Source organism: Chionomys nivalis, chromosome 10 (genome assembly GCF_950005125.1).
Source record: "Chionomys nivalis chromosome 10, mChiNiv1.1, whole genome shotgun sequence".
Classification (NCBI taxonomy): domain Eukaryota; kingdom Metazoa; phylum Chordata; class Mammalia; order Rodentia; family Cricetidae; genus Chionomys; species Chionomys nivalis.
In genome coordinates, this window is record NC_080095.1 from 35,209,535 (window position 1) to 35,236,476 (window position 26,942).

The following is a 26,942-nucleotide window of genomic DNA, read 5'->3' on the forward strand; positions in this document are numbered from 1 at the left end:
GCATCACACCAACCAGAGGCTCAATCTTGATTCTTTCTCTCTGATTATTTCATAGCTTTGTTTGATGCATGTCACTTCTCTATTGTTGGCAAGTTCTGAAAGCCTCTAATATTGAACCTGATGCTGCCCCATTATTTACTTGGAACAATTGCCATTATGTTTTCCTAATAACAGCTGTGAGAGCATCTATCAGTCTTTTTTATTTGGGTATAATTTCTGTATATGAAAGTAATTTGCTGTCAGCATCTGCTGGTGACTTCTATTGTTTGTATTGAAACAGTGTTCAACTCTCACCCTTTACCCTTGCTTGCAGTCTCTCCCTCTTTTCCGCTGGCATAATTTTAACATATATTTCAAAATACTACTTACAAATAAATGCAACTCTGGTGACCTTAGGCTTTTTTGATAACCAAAGAGTGTTGTAGAGATAAGGGTCCCTATTGCCCAACCTTGAAGAGTGTCTTGCTTGTATCCTCCTTTCTAGGATATCTCTGTTACCTGTATTTGTGGATCTCTGAGTTGACACCATGGTGTAACAGAAGCCCAGGATCCAATGCTGTCTTTGGTCTCTAGAAGAGACGGTGAGTACTTGTACAGAATCCACTGATGGGAAGGGAATCATACTAAGAGTTTGGGGAGCCGAGACATGTTCTCACCATAAGTGTGGCTGTGGATATTGAACATGCATGCCATGGATATCCAAGTTGGAGGTCTTACTAGTGGTTTTTTGTTTTTTCAACCTTGTCTGGCAATAACTCTAAATGAAATTGTGAAACCTGTGTAGAATGAAGTGAATAAAAATCCCTAAACTTTTCAAGTTTGTAAAATTTCCTCATTATACAAGTAAAACACAGGTTTAGAGAGGCTAAACAACACTGCTTAAGTGAGCACCAAGATTCAAACTATAGGCCTCCTCTCTCTTGTATCTCAGAATTCCCTACTGGGGATAGGCTTCTCTTCGGACATCACTTAAACAGGATTTGTAATGACAGTGGGATGGAAGTCACTTCTCATAGGAGCTCCTGCATTCAGTCTCAAACAGGATAATATATCTGAGGAACGAAAGCTGAAAAACTGTAGACTAGCTGGATAGAGGGAGCCAGACAAGACTCATGTGGAGCTGCACGCTGAAGTGAGTTCTGAGTCATAACTCCACAGCATCTTCAGATAGTACCTCAGCTCCAGATCAGATAAATGAAGAGCTTCATGCAGGTTGTGTCACTGGCTTTATCTGCTCATGATGAATGTTCATGCATGTGTTGTGATTAGTCAGAGGATTAGCTTGTTCATAATTTATTTTGTAATGAGCTTAAAGCATCATAGGAGTAAATGCCAAATTCTATTGGCTCAGTCTTCAAAGCTGATCTGAAATATGCCTACTGCTCACTACCTGCACTGCTCCAGGTTGCTGTAAAAGTTCCCTTACATTAGGTTATCTGTTCCCCCTTTATTCTCCTTAACAGCCAAAGTAATCCCTCTAGAATTGTAACTAGACTTCAGCATGCTTGATCAGGGCCCTCGGGAAGAGCTCCATTGCCTTTGCATGATGTTTCTTCCACACCAAGTTCTCAGAAGGCTGCAAGGCTCTGGGGGGTGAGAACCCCTAAGGCCGGAGTCCTCTGTGACAACCCTCACTGTCTGCCTGAGCCACACTGGCTCCTTGCTATTCTCCACACCCAAAACACGTGTTCACTGAGCAGAATCTTCCCACTTTCCTGACACATAGCTCTTGCCTTCATAGGCTCCTTTCACATCATTCAGGCCAGAAAGGACTTTTCCACTTCCCAAACATCTTCTGAGTCCCCAGCTTTACTTCATATATTACCTTGCTATCTATGTCTCTGACTGACTTTTTTCATGAACTTTTAATATGAATACTATTTGGCATCATGTTGTAGACGGTTCGTTAACTTACTTAGGTTAGTTTTATTGTATGAATTCCCCGATATAGGCTCTAAGAGTAATACTTTTAAACTAATTAATTAGTTAATTGTGTATGTGTGCATGTGTGTGTATGTGTTTGGTGTAGGTCAGAGGACAATTCTCAGGAGTTAGCTCAGAAGTTAGTTCTCTTATGTTACCTTGTGGAATCTGGGGATGGAACACAGGTCATCAAGCCCACAAGTAATGAACAATCTGGATGGCCAAGGGGGAATTATTTTTGTCTTATTCATTGTTCTGCTCTCTGTTCCTATATTGGGAGACATATAGAAAACACCCAGTAAATATCTTTAATAGCTTGAGAAATAGATGCAATGTCCTGGAATTCTTGGAAGAGAAAAATCTTTTATCCTATGTGAAAGTTTGCTGGATCTCTATTATGCACTTAACAAATTTTTGCTAAACTTAAATGCTAGTTGCTAGAATTATAGACACACATCAGACATTCTGTATTTGAGGAACTCGTCCTCCAGGGAAGAAATATAGGTAAGTGTTGCAAGAGAACGTGATAAAATAACAAAGAGCAATAGAAGAAGGTGACCAAGTCATAATAAATGATAAAATTGAATTTGGACTAAGGCAGACTTTCTAGGGAGTTTCTTGAAGAAGTGAAAATTCAGTTGATTGCTGAAATCAGGAAGAGGACAATCCATGCAGGGGTATGACTGGAGAATGAACAGAAACCGTAGGACCCACTGCTACTTCCTGGTTTCCTTGGTTCGCATTTTCGTGTGTTCTATTGCTGGGAGACGTTTGTGAAGCACTTTCTGTGGCCTAGACATCATACATTTTCAGACATTAACTAAAGAAGCTTGTCATTTATTATCAGTCTGAAATTACATATCTCTGCTCTCAGAGGCAAGTTGCCTCTGTCTGAGATCTCAGGGTGTAATGAGCCTTCTTCACTGAGAGTAGAACTGATGTGGAATCTTTTAAAACTGACATTCCATGTGGTCTGGATTTATCTAATTATCTTATCCAACGTTTTCCATAGTGGGTAGCAATCTATCCTAGGAATGGACTTTGGACCAAAAGCTATGAGGTCCTGCCTGGGACTTGAATTTGTGATTTCAGAGTATCTAAACAATCTACAATTTATGCTAAGAATAATCGAATGATTCATGTAGGATGTCACTGAAGGGTTCAGTGTGTATTTTCTTTGGATGAATGCTGGCTCGTTGGGGTGGCTTTTAGAACTGTGCTGGAACTTCCTACCAGAGTTGAACTTCAGCCTGCTGCACTGGTCCCATAACATCAGCACTGACCCTTCCAAAATCACATTACGTCACAAAAGATTTCAAGCGTTTCTATTTTGTCTAGTTGGAACAACAAAAAACACAACCAAACTCAACCATGATAACAACATGTACGCTTGATTGTGCACATTGGTTTAAATCTTTATGGACAATGCTCTTAGCATCCTTTCAGGAGCTTATTTTCTCAGAGTTCATGGTGACCAGATTATTATGTAATGGTTAAATTTTAATGTTTGTGAGTTAAATAGGGTTGAGCCTTGTTGATACTTTAAGGGGAGGACCTCAGGGTGTTCAAAAGGTCTTAGACATTACATTTTAATTATTTAATATAAGAACATTCAATAAAAGCCTCCAGTAAATAGATGGCCCAACCAAGCTCCCCTATTTGACCAAGTTTGTTTATGAAGCCATTTTCCCTGATATCAGTTATAAAAACCTCACAGTAATCAATTCCTGCAGGTTTTTAAATTTATCACTCTGTCAAATATGACAGGTGTCTGAAAGGGCAGATGTGTTTAAAAACACAGACCCTAAAAGAAAATTCAACAATCACTTCAGTACATGATGGTCCCCTTACTTATGAAATGAAACCAAGTGGCCCATAATAACAAAGATCTGCATATCTTAGCCTCTTCTTCTGTGTGTGTTATAAATAGTAGGGTCACTGCTTGAGCATAGCATTTTCCCTTCGCCTCTACCAAGGCTTCTTGAACTCTATGATTTCTAACTAAAAATGCTGGTGCAGCTAGTCTCTCTAAGTACAAATAAGCTGGTACGTGGCCTCTGTCATTTTCTTTCTTGCCCAAGTCTACTGATTCATTTTGGTACATCATTTTCCCTAAATAATAACCCTTAGTTCCACCTTCTCTCTCTCCTTCACATCCTTTGATTCCTACGTTTATTATATTAGAGCAGATTTATAATGTAAGAACCTTTCTAAATAGTCTAAAGTCATCTCTTCTCCTGAATACTGATGAAATTACAGGAACTCTGAAATCCCAATTTGACAGGACATGTCTGCCATAAAAGTTTGTGCCTGGGTTTAGTTTCCTCCATTATTCTACCAGAGCTGCACCCCCTGTCCTTGCTCGCACACTCACCACTCATTCCTTCTGGCTCTGTGCTCACTTAATTCAGGGAGTCTGGATTTTAGTCACACTTCACGAATTATCTGAACTTGGGCTTCGAATTCAACCTCTCATGACTTCAAGTAAAAGATAAGATACCCTACTTGCCAAAAACTACCACCATCATCACCATGTACAGCAATGATAATAATAAAACTACCACCATCATCACCATGTACAGCAATGATAATAATAATTAAAAAAACTAACCAAAATAAAATTGCTAACAATGTCAATATTACCTAAGACAAAGGTAACTGAGTATTACTGAAAGGACGAAAAGTATGAATTCACCAGGATATTGAAAAACTCTCAGTTGTTATATAAATAATTAATATAATTCAAAACTTTGAATCTCAATTGAAAACAGTGCAAGGATAAACATACGTGAAATACTATTAAGACTGACAAGCTATTGATATATGTCTGTGTTTATAGAGACTGTGAGAAGCAGAATCAATAAATGTGCTCTATCTTATCTCCAGAGAAAATTTCACTCAACTGTTGGCCAACATGCATTCTTTCCAACCATGTGGCATATTGAACAAAGGTGACTACCATAAATTCAGTCAAAATCAATTTTAAAGGCTTAATAACATAAGTAGCACATATCTGGTCACAGTGGTTTAGAGATCATTGTACTTTTAAAACAGAAAATATGATTAAATATTAAGATACTCTACTAATACATATACTGACTAAAGAGTAAATCATAATAGCATTTAGGAAATATTGAGAAAACTTTAGCAATGAAAACCCTGAGGTCAAAACTATTATGGAAATTAAGTGATATTAGGAGGATGTGATTAGCCTAGATAAGAAAGCCTCAAATTAATTGGTCAGACATATTAAACATCCAGCTTGAAAAGTTTTAATAAGAAAATAACCCTAAGAAAGTAAAGGGAAGAAAGTACTATTATAGAAAACAAAAATCAATAAAGTAAGAGGTAGGTGTTTGAAAAGGGTTAACAAGTTAGACAAACCTTTGACAGGATTAACTAATACCCTAATGTTGGAAATTAGAAATAAACATTATAATTTAAAACGGTGACCAAGGTATGCACTTTAGAAGATATTATAAATAACTCCATGCCACAATGATTTAAAACCTGGGTGAAATAAATAAATAATTAGAAAAACACAGCTTCTGAAATTGACCCATGAAGAATTACAGTGTGTCACTCATTATACAATCATTAAGAAAGATAAATTAATGGTGAAATAGTCTTTCCAAAAAGAAAGACTAAGTTCACATATTTTATGGGCAGTTGTGTTAAATATTCAAGGATAATTTTAAATTCACACAAACTCTTCAGGAAAACGGTAAGAAAAATTCTCCTGCTCCTCTAATGAAATTGACATTACCTTGATGTGAAGTGCCAGGCAAATCATTAACGCAAGAGGCCATTTCATTACTCAACTAGGTAGAGAATATTAGTAAATGAAATTGAGCATTATCTAAAGGAGGCGACCATGACTAGGCTGAGCTATTTCAGTTATATATATTCCATTAACAGATTAAAGGAGGGAATAAAATATCAAAGTAATAAACACAAGAAGCATTTTTAGAGCTGAATATTCATTTAAAATAAAACTCTTAACAAATGAAAATAAGAGAAATTTTATTTCATCTAATGTAAAATCTTTAACATTTTTTATATCAAGAATCATATTTAAAGTGAAATGTTGAAAGTTTTCCATTTCCTACTGAGATGAAGTCAAGAATTATCTAAATTAAATATGAAGATTCTGTAGAATATTTATTCTAATTAAATGTTTTCAATTCTGCCAGATACAAAAGTCAACGTATTAAACTTTATTATTTAGTATAATAACATAACTACTAATAGAGTCTGTGAAGATTAAAATGCACAGTATCTACAAAACACTTCTCATTTGAAACTCAAATACAAATAAATAAAGAAGTATAGTAAAGCCAAAACTCAAGAAAACTTGAAGATACAATAAAGAATACCATAGTACTAAATCATGGAAGGAAAGAAATCTTATAAAAAGACATATAAAGGCAGACCACAAAGACAAAAATGGAGAAATCATTCTAATAAATGATGGATCAGTGAGACTAAATTATTGTTAAATTAACATTAAAATTCCAAAAAGCATGCAAATAGTAAGGAGAGTACAAATCATTATTAAAAACAGCCAAACAAACAAAACAAAAGGACTAGTGTCTGGATATTAACAAGAAAAAAATCCACAACAGAAAAAAAACTTTTATATGCAGGAAGACTGTAATATGGGGGCCTGCTTTGTTGGAGTTTCTGTCCTGCGCAGTTCCCACAGCTGGTATGTCCCAAAGAAACCGCACAGAATTCTACATTAATCATAAACTGACTGGCCCATTAGCTAAGGCTTCGTATTAGCTCTTATAGCTTATATTAACCCATTAGTCTAGTATATGTTATCCACATGGCTCGGTACCTTTTTCAGTGGGGTAGGTCACAGAAGATGAAAAACAAACACCTCTTTAACATATGAACTCAACTGAACTTCATCTGTGTGAATGAAGTGGTAGTTACAAATCATGATTAGATATGTCTCATGTGGACTGTACTGGCAGCCTCAAAGTCTGAAGAAGCAAGAAAGTAATAGCAATAACTTGAAGCTATGGGCCCTTACCCATTACTGATGGGAGGATAAATGGGCCCAGTCATTTTTGATCAGTTTGATGTGACCTAGGGAAGTTGAACTTACTTAAAGAAACTCCTGTGCACTGGTTAGCCTGTGTAAGCATCTTATACAGTTAGCAGCGACTCAGTGGGCACCAGGGAGTAGATGGAGTTCCATGTAAGGAAAGAACTACACACTGGTGAAAACCAACAAATCATCAACAGCATGGATGGATTAGAAAACCTCACACTCAGGGGCTGAAATGATGCTCATTCAGTAAATTGACAAACATAAAACTGGAGTTTGGGGTCGCAGCATCCACATGCAAGCTGACTGTGGTGGCAGGCATCTGTAACGTCAGCACTGGTCAGCCACCCTAACCAATTAGTGAGCTTCATATTCAATGAAAGAGCTTTCCAAAAAGAGAAAGTGGAGAGTAACAGAAAAGAAAAGCCGACAGAGACCTCTAGCTTCCAAGAGCACAACTGTGGATGGATGGATGGATGGATGGATGGATGGATGGATGGATGGATGGATGGATGAACTCAAGCAGAATATATAACTCAAAGCAGTGTGGAAGGAATTGTTCCAGTAAACGGTTCTGGGTCATCAGGTAGAAATATTCTAAAAGAAAATATTTTATAGAACACCAAAAATTACACACATATTATCAACCTAAGAACAAAATATGAAAACAGGAAACTGTAGAAGAATATCTGGAGTTCCTGGAGGCAAAAAAAAAAAAATCCGTACCAGAATCATCCCCTTTGTAGGGTAACTTCATTTACATGAGGTAGAAGTGTGTGTGTGTGTGTGTGTGTGTGTTATAAAATAGTTGGTTTCTCTATAACCCTTTCAAACATCCTTAGTAGTATCCCGCCCTGTGCCACGTTCTCTACACTGCCATTCCCTTTCCTATTTACCTGTTTCCAATCTTTCACACTTCACACGACCTATGCCCAACTAACGCTCTCCCTTAAATCTTTCTGCCTACTCCACCCTCTCCCCTTTTTAGTTTCCTGGGAGTACTCCAAGTCTAAAGCACTCTTTCTTTCTATTACTATCCATAATGTGTCATGTCTGTAAAATTCTCTCATACAATTTTTGTTCAAAAATTTCATGTTTAAAATTTGTAAAACTATACTTTGTCTAATGTATAAGAATGCAGGGCATTGGTATTTTATAAAAGGAGAAAATAGAGGCATTAAAAACTAAAGATGAGTTAGTGTCATCCTAGAATCAAGAAAAAATAGCATTATTTTAAAATAAAAATATGCTCATCCTTACTTTAAGTAAGCATTCTGGGCATTAAGAAGAAAAGAAGCACAATCTCTATTCAACTCATTTAAATAAGCAAAATTTTAACTATAGTGACTATGTATAGTTAAAACAAAATCACAGAAGCAAAAATTTAAAAGTGTTTACATAAAACAATATAATCTGCTCTCTTCTATATCCAGTAAATCCTGTGTTATGTGTATGAGCAATAACCACATTATAGCAAGACAGTAATTTTTGTTTCTATCATTGTGTAATATTATAGCAGACAAATACAGTACAAATTCGGTATTTGGCTTGTTTCCAAGGAAGGACAATTGTGACTAGCACTGCTATGAACATAATTTCATATGCATGCATGCATTTCACTTTGAAATATACTTAAACCTTAGCATTCTTAATAAGACACCCATATGTTCAACTTTTCATGCCCTGTAATATTCTGAATACACAATTATGAACCCACAGATAGTGTGTGATATGCAATGCTTACTGGTCTTTTTAAATGTTGATATTGCTTTGTGCCTTTGATTTATGCTGCCCTGATGTGTCATAGTACCTAGCACTTCTTCAGATGGACATCTTCTGGTGTAGTGTCTAATGGTCTGCAAAAATTGACTCACTCAAGGGATCTTTAGATAATTAAGAGTTCATAAATTTAACGTTGACTACTTTTAAACTAGTGCTATATAGATTCTGGTTGAAAATCTTTTGTTTGCTTCCAAAAACTTAGATATTCTTCTATAGTTTTCTTGTTTTGGTCTTTTGCCAATAATCTTACTGAACTGTGACAGCAATGAACTAAAATAATGACCATTATGGTAAAATATGCCCATGGTGCAATAGTGGTATGAAGAGTGTAATGGTAACCAACCACTTTCTTATTAGATTCCAGTTTAAATACAGAGCAAGAAACGCATGCTGAGCAATATGTCTCTAATCAAGAATCTGTGGCTGGAGAGATCGCTTTTCATCAGCATAAAACATAAGAGCTTGGTGGTGGTGGAGCACGCCTTTAATCCCAGAATTTGGGAGGCAAAGGCAGGTAGATCTCTGTATGTTTGAGGCCAGCCTGGTCTACAAGAATTAGTTCTAGGACATCTAGGACTGTTACACAGAGAAAACCTGTCTCTAAAAACCAAAAAAAGAATAGAAAGAAATTATATAAGTATATCTAAAAACACAAGTGTAAACAGTTTACAAAGTCATCAATGCAAGTAAAGAATGTAGGGGGAGTATATAACACACATACGTACTCACACATACACATGCATACACACACACACGCAAATGCATGCACACACACATGCACGGGGGGGGGAGCCTAAGGTGTTTAAAATGATGTGTAGCCTAGTTCAACAATTAATGTGGCATACATGACAGCAGAAATGTAGGTCAGGTCTAGGCTATATCAATAAATGTTGCATCCTGAGCAGGAAAGCTAATAGTTCCATCAGACTTTTTATTGGCCAGAATAAACTGGAACGTTGTGCTCAGTCCTGGATGATCATCAAGGAAAAGGCAGCCAAGACGGTGAGGTGTCTGGAAATCATGATTTAAGGGTGCTTGGTTCTTGAAAAAGAAGAAATCTAAAGAGAGTCAAGAGAACTGTCTTTGAGCACTTAAAAGGTTGCCGTTTGTTAGAGGAACTTGATTTTCTATGAAACATAGTCCATATAAAATGCAAGTTATAAATATAGAATATCCACTAAGCAAACTCCTTAATTCATATCTCATATTATGTCAATGAAAACCAGTCATTTGTGAGCTAAGCACATAGCCAACTATAAATCAAGGAGTTCCTATGTCCCTTTGCCATGGAAACACTTGATTTTCACTTGCTAGTATCTCATAAAAGACATTACAGAAATCACAGCTGAACAACAGGACCCAATAGACACAGTGGGCCAAGTATGTGGAAAGGGTACACAGCCTTCATGCCCTCTCTGTACTGCTATCCTACTTGTTTTCTGTTATCTGCAAGCTCACCCAAACACAATCCTTTTAGCTTTTGTTGGAGCCTCATTGTATAAATATAATTGATTGTATGATTGATTATTACTGATCACATCAACCTTTAGTCCTTCTGCTCTCCCCAAAGTGTGGGGAACGGGAAGTTCTAAATCTTCATAATGAAGTGGTTGGTACCTGTAACTACTAACCTCCATCTTTTTGGCTATATACATTAGCCAATACTCATCTTGTTAAAACAAAACATGGATTTATTAATCAAGAAACTCCAAAGTATTAGATGCTCTAGGCCATGAATCAGAATGCAAAGGTCAAATGATTGATCAAAAGATTCTCCTATCAATCTTATCTACAAAATATGAGAAGCATGCCTCCACAAGTGGGTGGAAATTAAATATTAGAACAAAGATTCACTAAGCATTTTAAAGCTTTTGAAATCACTAGGGTTTTTAGAAATGCAAATAATTTTAATACCGAGGTCTAAGAGTATAGCCCATTATGTATATTTCTTGTTACTTCATAGATTTAATTTTTTTCTTAAGCTATAACTTGGCTATTGTATCTTTTGCTTTGGGGAACTTTGATTTGATTCACTTTTATAATTTCCAGGGAGTTTTCTTTTGGAAAAAAAAAAGATTTTGAATATTGAAGTCTCTTTTCTTGTACCTATTCACCATTGTTCTCAATAAACTCGTTTTCTTGGTACTTGATTCAAATTTATTTTTGATAATTTCATTATGAAGATATTTGAACACTTGGCTCCTATCAACTGTTCTCTCTCTGTCTTGTTGCTGTTTTTGTTTCCTTTTTTGTATCAACTTATTTTTGACAGAATACGAGATGCTGTATATAAGCAAGTAATAACTATGGAAATAATTTGTCAACTAAAATAATGGTGTTTTTCATCACCAAAGCCTACATTTGCTTCTGGAAAGTAACTAGGGACACAATCTGTGATAAAACCTTAATCTAATTTCAGGGTTTGAAACTGTTGGAATCTTATCTTTTTTTTCCCTTTGAGAGTTGCTATATTTCTGATTTATCTTTGTTATTAAGGTATAGTTTTTATATTCCCAATATGAAGCACTGAAGGGTTATATTTCACATTTAATCCCTCAAACCTAAAAGTTTCTATAAAGCGCAACTTAGGCTCTCAGCTGTAGTAGAATATTGTTTCAGCTAGGCAAAGATGTGTTACATTTCTTTACGATGTGGAATATTACTTTAATTGTGTAAAAATGTGCTACATTTGTTTTTGTTGTATTTGTTTAATGATACAAGGATGTGTGATTAATTATATAAAGATGTGCTGCATTTGTTTCACCTTGGGTGCCTAAGGCACCTGATTGGTCTAATAAATAGCTGAATTGCCAATAGCCAGGGAGGAGAAAGGATAGGTAGGACTGGCAGAGAGAGAGGGAATAAATCGGCTTAAGAGGGGGAAGAACAAAAGATTAGAAGGAGAGAATGAGGGACTTGGGACATGACCAGATCTAGAAGCCAGGCAGACACAAGCCAGCCAGACATAGAGAAACAGTGAAAGTAAGATACACAGAAGTAGATAAACTTACACAAGCAATAAACCCTGAGGCAAAAGATAGATAAAGAGAAACAGGTTAATTTAAATTAGAAGAGCTATCCAGAAATGTGCCTAAGCTAGGCCGAGCATGAGCCTTCAGAACTAATAATGGTGATGATTATTAGCTGGTTGGTGGCCCCACAAAAGAGAAAAAGCCAACTATACTCTGCCTCTCAGCTGACCGTCCAGATCTATCAACACGTTTCTAGCTAAAATGCCTCTGCATGCTGAACTTGCCATTTTTTTTTCCCAAAACATTTACCCTATATATCTGATCATCTCCATAGACTTTTGAGCGTCAAGTAAAATATAATTTTTTAACTTTTGTATTTTTTTCCTAATGGGAAGATTATTGATCCACTTTTTACGTTATGAATGTCACCCAACATTTTCAAGTATTGTTGTGTTAGGTAAGTTTGGATACATGAACTCAAGTTGATGACTTAAATGAGGGATTTCTACTTCTCTTTTATTTAAGAAGTACAGAAACAACCCATCCTGTCCATATTGAATATGCCTGTGACTCTTAGAGATGTAGGAAGTTTTCATATTTCTGTTCTACCAGGCTTACTGTGTGACTTCCATCTTCAGAGGTGTAACAGGAGTCTGAGATGTCACTCGGAACCCCAAGCACTGTGCACTCTGCAGAAGCACAAAAAGAATAAGAAGACAATATCCTTGCTATCTGACCCTCAAAGAAATACTCTCAGATCTCCTCTCAATATATTGTGTTTTAATTTGATTTACCAGAATGCCATGTGTATATATTGGTAAAAAGAGAAAATACTTTCCATAGGAATTTCAAATAGAATTATAATTGTGTTATTAAGAAAGATGAGCAAAGCCAGGTGTGGCAGTGTACTCCTTTAATCCCAGCACTTGGGAAGCAGAGGCAGGCAGATTTCTATGAGTTCAAAGTCAACCTGTTCTACAGAGTAAGCTTCAGGACAGCCAGGACTACAAAAAGAAATCCAGTCTAAAAAAAAAAAACCCTCCAAAACAAACAAACAAACATCAGCAAATAGCTCAATCCCTGGTAAAACTTCATAGTATATTATCATGCGGTGTACTATAATTTACCTATTGATACAATATATATTTGCCCACCATTTTCATTATTATATAAGTACCCCAATGGTCTTGATATATATATACATCCAATGGTTTACATGAAAGTATATTTATATTATACTTTAGGCATAGCTTTATTACAATAAGTGAGATTCAAGAATTATTTATAACTTTTTTTGATTTTTTGAGGCAGGGTTTCTCTGTACCTTTGGAGCCTGTCCTAGAAATTGCTCTTGTAGACCAGGCTGGCCCCAAACTCATAGAGATCTGCCTCCTTCTGCTTCCTGAGTGCTGGGATTAAAGGCATACACCACCACCACCGAGTTTAGATTAAAAAAATTTTTAACTTTGAAGTATTTCTATATATAATATAGTTTATTAAGTTATCTATTGTTAAACACATTTTATAACTACTATATTGTCATTATAAATAAAACTTCTATCAACTTTATGTCCTCCTCTTTATTTTAAAATCTCTATCTTTTATGAGAGTATTAAAATTAAATTAATTTATATCTGTCATAGATGTTAACAGTTTTGACTTGAATAATTTATCACACCACAATATTTATAGTGCATACTCATTAACAGTATGGTGCCCTTTCAACACACCCTTATCAACAAAAATTTATATTTTTAAAACAAAAACCTTTACATTTTTATGAGTAAAAATATGACATAGTTTACTTACTTTTGATTTATTTGATTTCTATTATTTTGAATGAATGTTCATCTATTTGTCATTATATTTTCTTTAGTTAGTTATACATTAATCACATTTGGCTATTTTTCTACTAGATATAATATTCTAAAATAATTAATATAACTTTTGATATAGAAATTATATTCACTCTGTATCAGGTGTGTTTCTCATTGCTGTGATGAAAATCAGACAGAAACAGTTTAAGGAAGGAAGGCTTTATTTTGGCCTACAGTTTGTGGTAGTTCTGAGATGGTAGGGAGACATGGTAGCAGGAGCCTGAGCCTGCCAGTCACATTGTCTCCATTGTCAGGAAGAAGAGAATGTGTAAAGGACACTGAACTTACAGTACCTGGCCACCCAGACCTGAATAATCACTCAGAAACTATACTAATTACAGCACTGGTTTATGGGTCAGGCATATTCCTAGCTAGCTCTTACATCTTAAATGAACACATTTCTATTAACCTGTGTATTGCCACAAGGCTGTGGCTTACTGGTAAGTTTCTGGCATTTTTCTCCTTCTGCAGCTTCATGGCATCTGCCTGATACCTCCTTCTTTCCTCTTCTGTCTCTGCTTGGATTCCTACCTTGCTATATTCTGCCCTGCCATAGGCCAAAGATGCTTCTTTATTAACTAATGATAATAAAACATATTCACAGCATACAAAGGGTAATTCCACATCAAGAATGATAAATGTTGATGGTTGGATTTTTTTTTCATTTTTATGCAGTACAGGAACGACCAACTTAACCAAGACAATACTACAACACATTCTCACAAGCATGTCCTTTTTTTGGTGATTCTAGATCCCCTCAATTTGATAACCAGTATTCACCACATTGCACTTTTTATTTACAGTAAGTATGATTGACATTTTCTTACCTTACTTTTTGACTTACTGCTATGGATGACGATAGCAATATAGTTATGTTTAATTATAATATACTTACATCTTTGGATTTTTTCATTTTGTTTTCTTCTCTCATATACTATAAACATTCTCTCTATAAAAAGTGTTAAGTTAAATATTCACCTATTTTTGTCTTCTAGTTGTTTTCATGATTTTATATATTTTCTCTTTATATATGAATTTAAATTGACTTATTAATCTCATGATATAGTTTTCTTTCAGGAAAAATCCTTGTGGTATATTTATATCACTGGTTTAATGTTCTTGGGCTCATTGATACATAATTCCTGTGTTTAAAAGACTGTGTAAGAGTAATTTCTGTACTTATGCTTTCTGCTCTCTAGTGAACACAAAACAAATAAAGGCTCAAAAGATAAGGTATATATAAAAATGGATTGCTTTAATCAAATATGTTTAAAATAACTTGCTTCTATAAATTTATTTGTACTTATTTCTCCAGGTAGTCAGCATAAATGTCATTACTTTTCCTTATTCTTTACAAATTATATTTTATTAATTTTTTGAGAATTCCATACATTGTATTTTTGTATTTTCATCCCAACTCTTCCTAACTCCTCTCAGATCCAACCACACTTCACAACTTCCCCAAATAACAGTAACTCATCATCTCTAATATTTGTGCCCATTTACTTACAGGTGTAGGATCACTCACAGGAGCATGGCCAATCAATCTACTAAGGATACTCTTCAAGTAAAACCATGAACTGTCCATAGATCCTTAGGAGGAAGGGCTCATGAACTTCTTTCAACTCCATGAGAGAGTGCTGTTTTTACCTTTTTCAAATCTTGGGCTTGAAGCTCTAACTTCATGAGTTTATGAGTATAGCAGTCCTGACGTGAGCAGAGCACACTGTGCTGATAATCATATTATAAATCTTCATGTTTTTTTCCTTTACACTCCATACACTAATTCCATTACTAAAGATTCTTTGGTAGGAGCTGCATGATTAAATTATTGCTACTCACCTTACAGAAGTTGCTGGGGGATGTATGGGGAGAAGTAGGGCAGGGTCAGAAGACTCAATCAAGGTCACAGCCTTTATTGGCCTCCCTAAAACATATTTACAATTATGCTAATTAAACCAAATTTTAGGCAGATGAGAATCTACCAGGTCCATTAAGTTTTAAGCCCTTTAGTTGCATCAAACTCAGAGTCATATTTGTTTTTGCAACAGTTATATTAGCAGTGTATTTTAAGTGTAACTGATTAAAATACCCCTCTTTATGCTTTCTCTTTTGACTCTCTATATCTTTTGTAGTAATTGGTTTGGACATTGGAAGACATTTTAGAAGATGTATTTAGCTTGGTATAAATGAATTTATATTTATGTAAGGTATAGTTACAATTTCTTGTTAACATTTGCCATTCTGGTATGAGGAAACTTCTAGAAACCCTACCTTCTATGACAAATTGCAGATCCAAAACACTAAGAGACATGTTAGTGGAAGAAAAAATGTGGAAAATGCATAAAATTAGAAGCTTATATGCTAGAAAATTGAGACGGCACTAATATGCAAGAATTTTGACTACCACGGTAAAATTTTATGTTGCCTTTAATGGTAAAGCTGAAAGAAAACCTTTTGAGCAATCAATAGCAATACAGAACTTCATTCTTATTTGCAGATTTGCACAAACAGCTATTATCTATTTTATTCTCTCAGGAGAAAAATATAGGGCAATATTATTATTTTATGAAGCAACAATTAAAGAATTTACAGTCATAAAATATGAAAAAATGATCAGGCAGTTAATGAAAATATACTGAAATGTTTTTCTGAATTTTGTGATGTTTTTAGTATTTCTCAGTATTTTAAAGTGCATAATTATAACGGTTTCTGTTCATAGTGTTCTATGCTTCTATAATTAATTTGTGTATTTATGACTATTATTACTAAAAAGGTCCTTTAAATTATGCAAGTTATTAAAATATAGGCTGGTTGTTCTATTCTCCCAATGCTACTTTACTGCCTAAGACCTGATGGAAGAATTTCCCCATTTGCAAACTAAAGTCCTTGGATTTTTCAAAGTCGATGAAGCTCAAACCATAGGTGCCTCCTGTTTACAGTAACACTAGTATGTACCCCCACTTTTTGGGTGGAGCCAAAGAAAGAAGAGGACGGAGGAAGAAACACATACAACTTTGACAGGTTACAAAGGTTGCCTGATCATGTAATGACAGAGATGACTAGCCTTTCAGGTGGGGACAGTGCCATTAATCAGCCTGCCTTGAACTATTAGTGCTGTCTGCTTCTTGCTTAGAGACGACAGTTCAACGGTAGCTTTTCCTTGATTGGTGAAATCCCCTCAATCAAAATGGAAAATAAGTCAGAAGCAGAGGCAGGACTACACATCTCTGGCAACAAGGTGTGTCCATACTTTTAGTCTATACAGGCTTTTGATTTAGTTTTGCAAGAATGTGAAAACAATCCTTAGTAGAAGCCCTGGACTTGCTAGTACAAGAGTTGAGGTCAGGATCTGCGTGTGTTTGTGATGTCACGAGCAGGAAAGTTAGCACCTTGCCTGTATGATGATGGCCTGGTTAAATATAATAACAATAAACACAGGCCCGTATTTGTTTGCACATGCACTATCTTTTGGGAACATGGGGAGAGGATTGCTGGATGGCTGTATCAGAAATGAAAGCTAGACATTAAGCTGTGGCCCCACTTATTAGCAGGAAAGGGAGTATCTTTTGAGGTTGTAAAGATTATTCGTTCTGAAAGCCAGGCTATTTGGTTTTTGAGGGTTTTTTTTTTTTTGCCTAAATTAGATGCTATATACATCTGTAGAATATCATGAAAATCCCATTATTATTAAAAATTTCAATATTTACACGATTTGTAAAGAAATCATAGTCCAATTTTAAATCCTAGAACTCTGGATACTCATAGTTTATATGTATTGTAATTTCTACTGTGTGTGTGTGTGTGTGTGTGTGTGTGTGTGTTTTCACGAGCCTATGTGCATGTGTACTGAGGCCAGAAGAGGAAGTCCAATATCCTGCTCTATTGCTTTCTTCCTTATCTAGTGTTAGTTTTTGAGACAGGGTCTCTCACTGAACTTAGAACTTACTGCTTCAGCTAGACCAGACAGCTCTGGAAATCTGGCTGTAACCGCCCAGCTCTAGCCCTGGGTTACAGGTATGTGGTCATATTTGGCCTTTTACCTAGGTGTTGGGGATCTGAACTTGAGTCCTCACACTTGTGCAGCCAGCCCTCCTGCCGCAATCCAGCTCCTCAGCCCAATTACTACCATTTTCTAAATATTCACAGATATCTATTCTGCTGATGTGGAGAAAAAATAAAAACAACTTCATATGACTCCTGTTTTTCTCTTACTTTGCCAGAAGGAGGCCTGCAGCTCTGTCTCACATACACTGGTTTCTCTTTGAGACGATGCTATCTTATGGCCCTTGAGAACCCTTGACTGGGATACTTCAGTTTGATCTGCTGTAAAAGCATAAGATCCCCTTTTAACAGGTTAAATGGGGCAAATATTTTAGTTGATCTTCTCTTCAGTCTGTTTTCTCCCTGCCTTTATTCCTAAATGACCCAGGAAATTAAAAATGGACCTGCAAGCCACTTAACCTAATGATATTGCTCATGTCTAATGGAGGGATAGCTTCTCTGTATGCATGTGTTCTAGATACATTTATGAATAGAACTTAGTGCAGATCCACGTCTGCTCTGGGTATCATGTAATCTGTGTACATCCAGTATTAGCTTTAAAACCCTCATTCCCAGAAACCTAAGGTAAGAACTTTGAAGAGATATGGGGCGTACACGATTTGTCCTTTGACCTAGATATCAACCATAAAAACTGGATAATTAAAAATAGACTTTGTTTTTAAGAGAGCGCTGTCTTTCTTGATGAAGGCCCTTGCTGGCTTGTGTTATCAGTGTATCAATTTCTTTAAAGTAACATTAATGGCTAAGAGGACCACTTTAAAACCAAACAATGTATCCCATTTCTATAATTATGATTAGCTCAAATGCTTTCCTCTAAAAATAGTGGTTTCAGTTTTGTGTCATTTTGTTTGCCAGGGGATATTTGACACTGTTGAAGACATATTTGATTGTCTTACCTTGGTGTGATATGGTGCTCTTGACAGGGATAGAGTAGTAGAAATTCTACAGCATATAGAATCCATCATCAAAGTCTGTAGTGCTTGGTTTAAGAAGCCTTTGTTTAAGCAATAAGAACAAAGTAGACATAACAAACTCTGTTGATTTTGATGGGATTAAAACTTTATTGATATCTAAAAATAACCTTGACTGTGACTCTCAGGCCTCATGTATCTTTGTTAATTATGGCCAGAGGTGATATCTTTAAAAATATGGGTTCCGATTGCTTAATAGTATTTTTATTTTTATTTATTTATTCACTTAGAAACAGAACTGACTTGGGTGTAGACCGCTTCTCCTATTGCCTATGGATATATCTATAACTATAGGCTTCTCCCAGTAGACTGGAGGCCATGACATCCCTGTACTAGTAGTTTTAGAAGAGTGTTGCTTCGTATCTCTTAGGAAGTATTTGTTATTGGTTTGTTCTGCTGTGGGGTAGATTAAAATATAGCCATAGAAGTCACAGGTAAAATTATTTAGTGATTTCTCGGCATTCTTTTCACATAGCTGAAAGCACCTCTCATGATGTTGGTAGGAATGAACCTGAAGTGTAGATTCACTGCTAATGTTAGAGGCATTGACTGAATTGACTGGATTCATTAAAATGTTTTTCAGTTACAGACCTAGTAGTAACTTTGAAAATGGCATAATGGCACCTACTTGGTCTAATATGTCCTATGGTTTCCCTAATATACTTTGATCTTTGATAAAATCAAATTTATTTAAATCCTAGAACCATTTCTGAGTTTCACAACTGTAGCAAGATAACGGAAGAAAGCTAGATAGTCATGATTGCAGAAATGTGTCCTGTAATTGCTAAGATAAACAAGGACTCTTCAGCCTATGGAATGTAGCTGTGAACAGAAGTCAGGCGGACTATGGAAGAGTCGTATAGAAACAAAACAAAGCTAGTATCTGTTACGACAGAAGGCTGAACAAAGAAAGTCACGGATTTGAAAAGCAGAAGATACATTTACCAAGAGTGAGATGGCTGTTATAAGAGTAATAGTCTATGTAATTTTTTTGGAATATTGACAAAGCAGGAACAGTTAAATTCCAGAATCTAGAGAATCTTCTAATTATAGTCCATATTTATTTCCTCTGGTAGTTGTAACAGACTACCACTGATCAGCTTAAAATAATTAAAAACACTCATGTTGCATGACTTTTCTTGGAGAGATATAAAGAAATGTAATTCATTAAACAGAACAAAACTTCAGTTCCATTTTGGTGAAGCTATGAGTTTGCTAGGACTACTTTAGGAACAAGAGAAACTTTCGAACAGATATATCAAAGCCCCCGGGTGATGTAAGGGTTGTCAAACAACTGGGAAATTCAACCCCAGTTAATTGTTTGCTTGTTTACCTCCTAGAATCTCAGAAGGCAATGGTCCTTATGAGAATTCTGTGATGGTCTTCTAGAGCTTTTGTGAGTCTCATGATTCCAGTGACCCTCCACTGAACCTCCATGAGGTCTGACGTTAAGAGGGTCTCCTGTGTATCCTCACAGAATCTCAGCTTCAAGATGGCAAGGGTCATGTCTAAACTAGAAGAAACAACTCACCCTCAGTCAGTTTCTTAGTATTCTAGGAGTCAGAAACTGAAGGTCAAAATCAAGGTACCTATAGGGTACCATTCCACCAAGGGGCTTTCAGGAAGAATATGTTCCCTGTCCCTTTTGAGTCTGTTGGCTGCCATCATTCCTCTCCTCTTAATGAAATCTTTGCGATCTTCAAGGCTAGCATCTTCAAATCTCTTTCTGGCCTGATGTCTTTTTGCTGTTCACAGTGTATGTGAAAGGCACCTCTACCGGCATGTTATTAAGGTTTATGAGATGCCTTTTGGGGCCCTCCTGAATTTACAACCAGGATCATTTCCTCATATCAGGATCTTTAATCTAATCATATCTGCCTAGATGTAGCAGGAGGCTGCTCATTCACATTTTCCAAATCAGGTTCAATGTATTAAGATTCACCTGTGACCCACTAAGGGCTGTACTAGTTGCGTGTATCTCAGGCACTTCCTGCATAAGGACACTGTGATTCAGAGAGTGGTTCTTCGGTGATTTGCTTCACTGCCCCTTGAGTCTTGGTTTTCTCATTTATGAAATGAACCAACAAATAGGCCATAAGAATTTTATGAAGGCCATTTCAGTTAGTCCTATTGAAACATTTAGAGACTGGCTGGTGTATAATGAACTCCAGAGCGACTCAGTAATCATTTCTTTTTACGCTATTCATGTTGGTGTTACGGTGATCACAGGGAAGAGAGCTAGGTGACAAAACCACTAAACTTTTGCTGGGTGGTCTATGTCATGCTGGTCACATGTTTCTCTATTGTTACTTTATTTTATGTCTTTACAGTACAGCTAAGGGAGATCACAGGAGTAAAGCAGCAAACCGGTCTAAACAAAGCATTTAATATACTTGGGGGAGTTCATTTCACTTTGTCTCAGTGAAACATACTAACTGAATCCCAGAATCCAGTAGGTAACTCCGAAACTAAGCGTTTCAACATCTTGTTAACAATAAATGGACTTAAGAGCGGCAAAGATAAACTGTTCACTCAGGGAAGAAGTTGCACTGCACTCTAGAAGCGTTTGGTCTACTTTATCAACATTTTAGACCTAAAGATAAAAACCTCAGAGTTTTAGTTTATAACAGAAGTCCTTTTTGATTTAATCGAGAGCCCAGCTTCATGCAAGTTTATGTTAGCCATTCTCCCATTCAGATTTCATTTTATTTATCTCTAAGAGAACACAATGCCCTCTCCTCTCTTCACTAATGTAAAATAAGCATAATTAATTTGCTAATCAAAAAACAACAAAACCTTTTTAGCTTCAAATTCTACTCTGTTCCTTTTGAAGGAATAGTATGCTATACATCTAATGTACATGTCAGGTTGTTTAGAATACAGTGTGATGGGCTCCACTATACACACTAATGGGCAGATTATACAATTTCTTTAGAGAGTTGTATCAGTCTAATGACAGTCATTTGTGGGTCACACTAAAAATAATCTTGTCATTTCCATTTTCAAATGATAAAATTTAATGAAACAAAAATTCAAATGACATGTCAAGGGCACACCAATGGAAACAATAATCCATTTTCTCTTTGCATTTTACAAGAAAAGAATCATGCACAGCTCTAATGTAACACAAATCTGTAGATCTTCTGCCCTTTGGCATAGTAGTAGATTTAAATAATAAGGAGCTACTATTTTATAGGTTAAATATAGGTTGAAAGTGGCAATTCTATATGGTACAGACAGTGTGGAAAAGGAGATCAATTTTCCAGAACTATCAAATGGAAGCCGCTAGATGAAACTTTCAACAATATAGGGAGAGTTTCACATTTTCCAGTTGCTTATGTTCTTCCCAATAAGTATCAACCAAGTCTTGGCTCCCATTCTTCACTTTAATGTCAATGGTTATGGGAACAAACTTTATTAAGAAAAGGGGAAATGGAGAAAAGAAATTCATAGGGGAAAAAGCCAGGTAAACAGAAAACAATGAAAAATACAAATTGTTACAAACTTCGTAATCATTTCTTTTTGACAGTGTTTATCTCTTTAAGTGTTTATCTTCATACCCATTTTTATTTCCTCTTTATATGTCTCATAAAGTTGGAGATCACTCAATGTTTAGTTTTCTGGGTGTCTGATCACAGAGAGCAGATTGTCCTGGCACTTTTATATACTGTTGGAAAAGAAAGCAATTTTCATATACTGAATTTATTATTGGAGTATGTTTTTCAATATAGCAATGCATGACTACAAAATTTAATGGACATGCATATGCAAGTGTATGATGAAAGAATAATATCAGGTAAATCTTTATACCTTTTTTTGGAGAAAATGCAGAGAAGCAAATAAATGCGTACGCACACACACACACACACACACACACACACACACCTCCTCCTCCTCTTTCATCGTCCACACATCTCCTTGTCATCAATGATACAGGGTAGGAGCATTGCATTTTTTTTCCAGAAAGTTCTCTAAACACCCATTTATCATATGGGAGAGGAGGACCTTCATTATAAGTGGTTGAGAAAATGCTAAACCTCCAGAGGAAAGAGATCCTCAGATTTCTCTGTAGGACATGTGATGACCCAAAGAGGAAACTGGCTTTAAAAAAATTAGGCATAGAGACCCATTATCATGGATTCCACTAAAAGGTTTTACATTCTTATAATTTATGTTCTTTGTTAAATTTATTTATTTATTTATTTTTTTATTCTTTTTTACTTAAAATTTCCAACTGCTCCCCGTTTCCCATTTCCCTCCCCCTCCTCCCACATATTGCCCCCTCCCCCCGCTCCCCTCCCCCTATCCCCACTCCACTTCTCCTCCCCCTAGTCCACTCCCCCTCCCTCTCGATACTGAAGAGCAGTCCAAATTCCCTGCTTTACATGAAGACCAAGGTCCTCCCACTTCTATCTAGGTCCAGGAAGGTGAGCATCCAAACAGGCTACGCTCCCACAAAGCCAGTTCATGTATTAGGATCGAAACCTAGTGCCATTGTCCTTGGCTTCTCATCAGCCTTCATTGTCCGCCTTGTTCAGAGAGTCCAGTTTCAACCCATGCTTATTCAGTCCCAGTCCAGCTGGCCTTGGAGAGCTCCCAATAGATCAGTTCCACTGTCACAGTGGGTGGGTGCACCCCTCGTGGTCCTGATTTCCTTGCTCATGTTCTCCCTCCTTCTGCTCCTCTTTTGGACCTTAAGAGCTCAGACGGTTGATCCTAATTGGGTCTCTGTCTCTCTCTCGATCCATCGCCAGATGAAAGTTCCTGTGCCATTCTCCTTGGCCTCTCGTCAACTCTCATTGTCCACCACATTAAGAGAGTCCGGTTTTATCCCATGTTTTTTTCAGTAGCAGTCCAGCTGGCCTTGGTGAGCTCCCAATAGATCGGCCCCCCTGTCTCAGTGGTTGGGTGCACCCCTCATGGTCCTGACTTCCTTGTTCATGTTCTCTCTCCTTCTGCTCCTCATTATAACCTTGGGAGCTCAGTCCGGTGCTCCAGTGTGGGTCTCTGTCTCTATCTCCATCCATCGCTAGATGAAGGTTCTATGGCGATATGCAAGATATTCATCAGTATGATTATAGGATAGGTTCATTTCAGGTTTCCTATGCTCAGGTGCCCCAATGAGCTAACTGGGGACATTGCCCTGGGCTTCTGGTAGCCATTCCAGGTTCAAGTCTCTTGCCAACCCTTAGGTGGCTCCCTTAACTAAGGTATGAGTTTCCCTGCTCCCCCATCCAACCTTCCTTTACCCCCAATCACCCCGATTCCCCCAGTTCCCCTCATCCTCTCCTTCACACTTTTCTCTCCCCATCTCCCCTCATCCCCATCCCACCCCACCCCCCAAGATTCCCATTTTTTGCCCATCAATCTTGTCTATTTCCCATAGCTGGGAGGATATCTATATGTTTTTCCTTGGGTTTACCCTCTTGTTTAGCTTCTTTAGGATCACAAATTATAGACTCAGTGGCCCCTATCCATGGCTAGAAACCAATTATGAGTGAGTACATCCCATGATCTTCTTTTTGGGTCTGAGTTACCTCACTCAGGATCGTATTTTCTATTTCCATCCATTTGCATGCAAAATTCGAGAAGTCATTGTTTTTTACCGCAGAGTAGTACTCTAATGTATATATATTCCACACTTTCTTCATCCATTCTTCTATTGAAGGGCATCTAGGTTGCTTCCAGGTTCTGGCTATTACAAATAATGCTGCTATGAACATAGTTGGACAAATGCTTTTGTCATATGCTAGGGCATCTCTTGGGTATATTCCCAAGAGTGCTATTGCTGGGTCCAGGGGTAGGTTGATCCCAATTTTTCTGAGAAACCGCCACACTGATTTCCAAAGTGGTTGCACAAGTTTGCAGTCCCACCAGCAATGGATGAGGGTACCCCTTTCTCCACAACCTCTCCAGCAAAGGCTATCCTTGGTGTTTTTGATTTTAGCCATTCTGACAGGTGTAAAATGATATCTCAAAGTTGTTTTGATTTGCATTTCTCTGATCGCTAAGGAGGTTGAGCATGACCTTAAGTATCTTTTGGCCATTTTAACTTCTTCTGATGAGAATTCTCTGTTCAGTTCAGTGCCCCATTTTTTAATTGGGTTAATTATCCTTTTAAAGTCTAGTTTCTTGAGTTCTTTATATATTTTGGAGATCAGACCTTTGTCTGTAGCGGGGTTGGTGAAGATCTTCTCCCAGTCAGTAGGCTGCCTTTTTGTCTTAATGACAGTGTCCTTTGCTTTACAGAAGCTTCTCAGTTTCAGGAGGTCCCATTTATTCAATGTTGCCCTTAATGTCTGTGCTGCTGGGGTTATACATAGGAAGCGATCTCCTGTGCCCATATGTTGTAGGGTACTTCCCATTTTCTCTTCTATCAGGTTCAGTGTGTTCAGATTGATATTGAGGTCTTTGATCCATTTGGACTTGAGTTTTGTGCATGGTGATAGATATGGGTCTATTTTCATTCTTCTACAGGTTGACATCCAATTGTGCCAGCACCATTTGTTGAAGATGCTTTCTTTCTTCCATTGTATACTTTTAGCTCCTTTATCGAAAATTAGTTGTTCATAGGTTTGTGGGTTAAAATCCGGGTCTTCTATATGATTCCATTGGTCGACTGCTCTGTTTTTATGCCAGTACCACGCTGTTTTCATTACTGTAGCTCTGTAATAGAGTTTGAAGTCAGGGATGGTAATGCCTCCAGAAGTTCCTTTATTATATAAGATTGTTTTGGCTATCCTGGGTTTTTTGTTTCTCCATATAAAGTTGATTATTGTCCTTTCAAGATCTGTGAAGAATTTTGATGGGATTTTAATGGGGATTGCATTGAATCTATAGATTGCCCTTGGTAGAATTGCCATTTTTACTATGTTGATCCTCCCAATCCAGGAGCAAGGGAGATCCTTCCATTTTCTGGTATCCTCTTCAATTTCTTTCTTCAATGCCTTAAAGTTCTTGTCAAATAGATCTTTCACTTCCTTGGTTAGAGTTACCCCAAGATAGTTTATGCTTTTTGTAGCTATCGTGAAAGGTGATGATTCTCTTATTTCCCTCTCTGCTTCCATATCCTTTGTGTATAAGAGGGCGACTGATTTTTTGGAGTTGATCTTGTATCCTGCCACATTACTAAAGGCGTTTATCAGCTGTAGGAGTTCTTTGGTGGAGTTTTTGGGGTCGCTCATGTACACTATCATATCATCTGCAAATAATGCAAGTTTAACTTCTTCCTTTCCAATTTGAATCCCCTTTATCCCCTTATGTTGTCTTATTGCTATTGCTAAAACTTCGAGAACTATATTGAAGAGGTATGGAGAGAGTGGACAGCCTTGGCGTCTTCCTGATTTTAGTGGGATGGCTTTAAGTTTCTCTCCATTTAATTTGATATTAGCTGTCGGCTTGCTGGATATAGCTTTAATTAAATTTAGGTATGACCCTTGTATCCCTAATCTCTCCAAGACTTTTATCATAAAGGGATGTTGAATTTTGTCAAATGCTTTTTCAGCGTCTAATGAAACGATCATATGGTTTTTTTCTTTCAGTTTATTTATATGATGGATTACATTGATAGACTTGCGTATGTTAAACCAGCCCTGCATCTCTGGTATGAAGCCTACTTGATCATAATGGATAATTTTTCTAATGTGTTCTTGGATTCGGTTTGCCAGAATTTTGTTGAGGATTTTTGCATCGATGTTCATGAGTGAGATTGGCCTGTAATTTTCTTTCTTGGTTGGGTCTTTGTGTGGTTTTGGTATCAGAGTTACTGTAGCTTCATAAAAGGAATTTGGCAATGACTCTTCTGTTTCTATATTGTGAAATACCTTAAGGAGTATAGGTATTAGGTCTTCTTGGAAGTTCTGGTAGAATTCCGCATTGAAACCATCTGGTCCTGGACTTTTTTTGGAAGGGAGGTTTTTGATAACTGCTTCTAATTCTTCACGACTAACAGGTCTATTTAGGTTGTTCACCTGGTCCTGGTTTAACTTTGGTATATGGTATTTATCTAAAAAAGTGTCCATTTCTTTTACATTTTCCAGTTTTGTGGCATACAGGCTTTTGTAGTAAGATCTAATGATTCTCTGAATTTCCTCTGTGTCTGTGGTTATGTCTCCCTTTTCATTTCTGATCTTATTAATTTGCAAATTCTCTCTCTGCCGTTTGATTAGTTTGGATAGGGGTTTATCAATCTTGTTGATTTTCTCCAGGAACCAGCTTTTTGATTTATTGATTCTTTCAATTGTTTTCTGTGTCTCTATTTTGTTGATTTCAGCCCTCAGTTTGATTATTTCCA

General features: G+C 36.8%; 1 protein-coding gene across 2 annotated transcripts in view; it reads left to right on the plus strand.

The window, feature by feature from the left end:
* Positions 1-483: 483 nt before the first annotated feature.
* Positions 484-26,942, plus strand: part of Dio2 (iodothyronine deiodinase 2) — a 53,320-nt gene continuing 26,861 nt past the window's right edge. For both annotated transcript variants that reach the window (XM_057783265.1, XM_057783266.1), the window contains exon 1: positions 484-581. In XM_057783265.1, the coding sequence (XP_057639248.1) occupies positions 554-581 (28 nt within the window). In that variant the 5' untranslated portion in view covers positions 484-553. The remainder of the gene's footprint in view (positions 582-26,942) is intronic.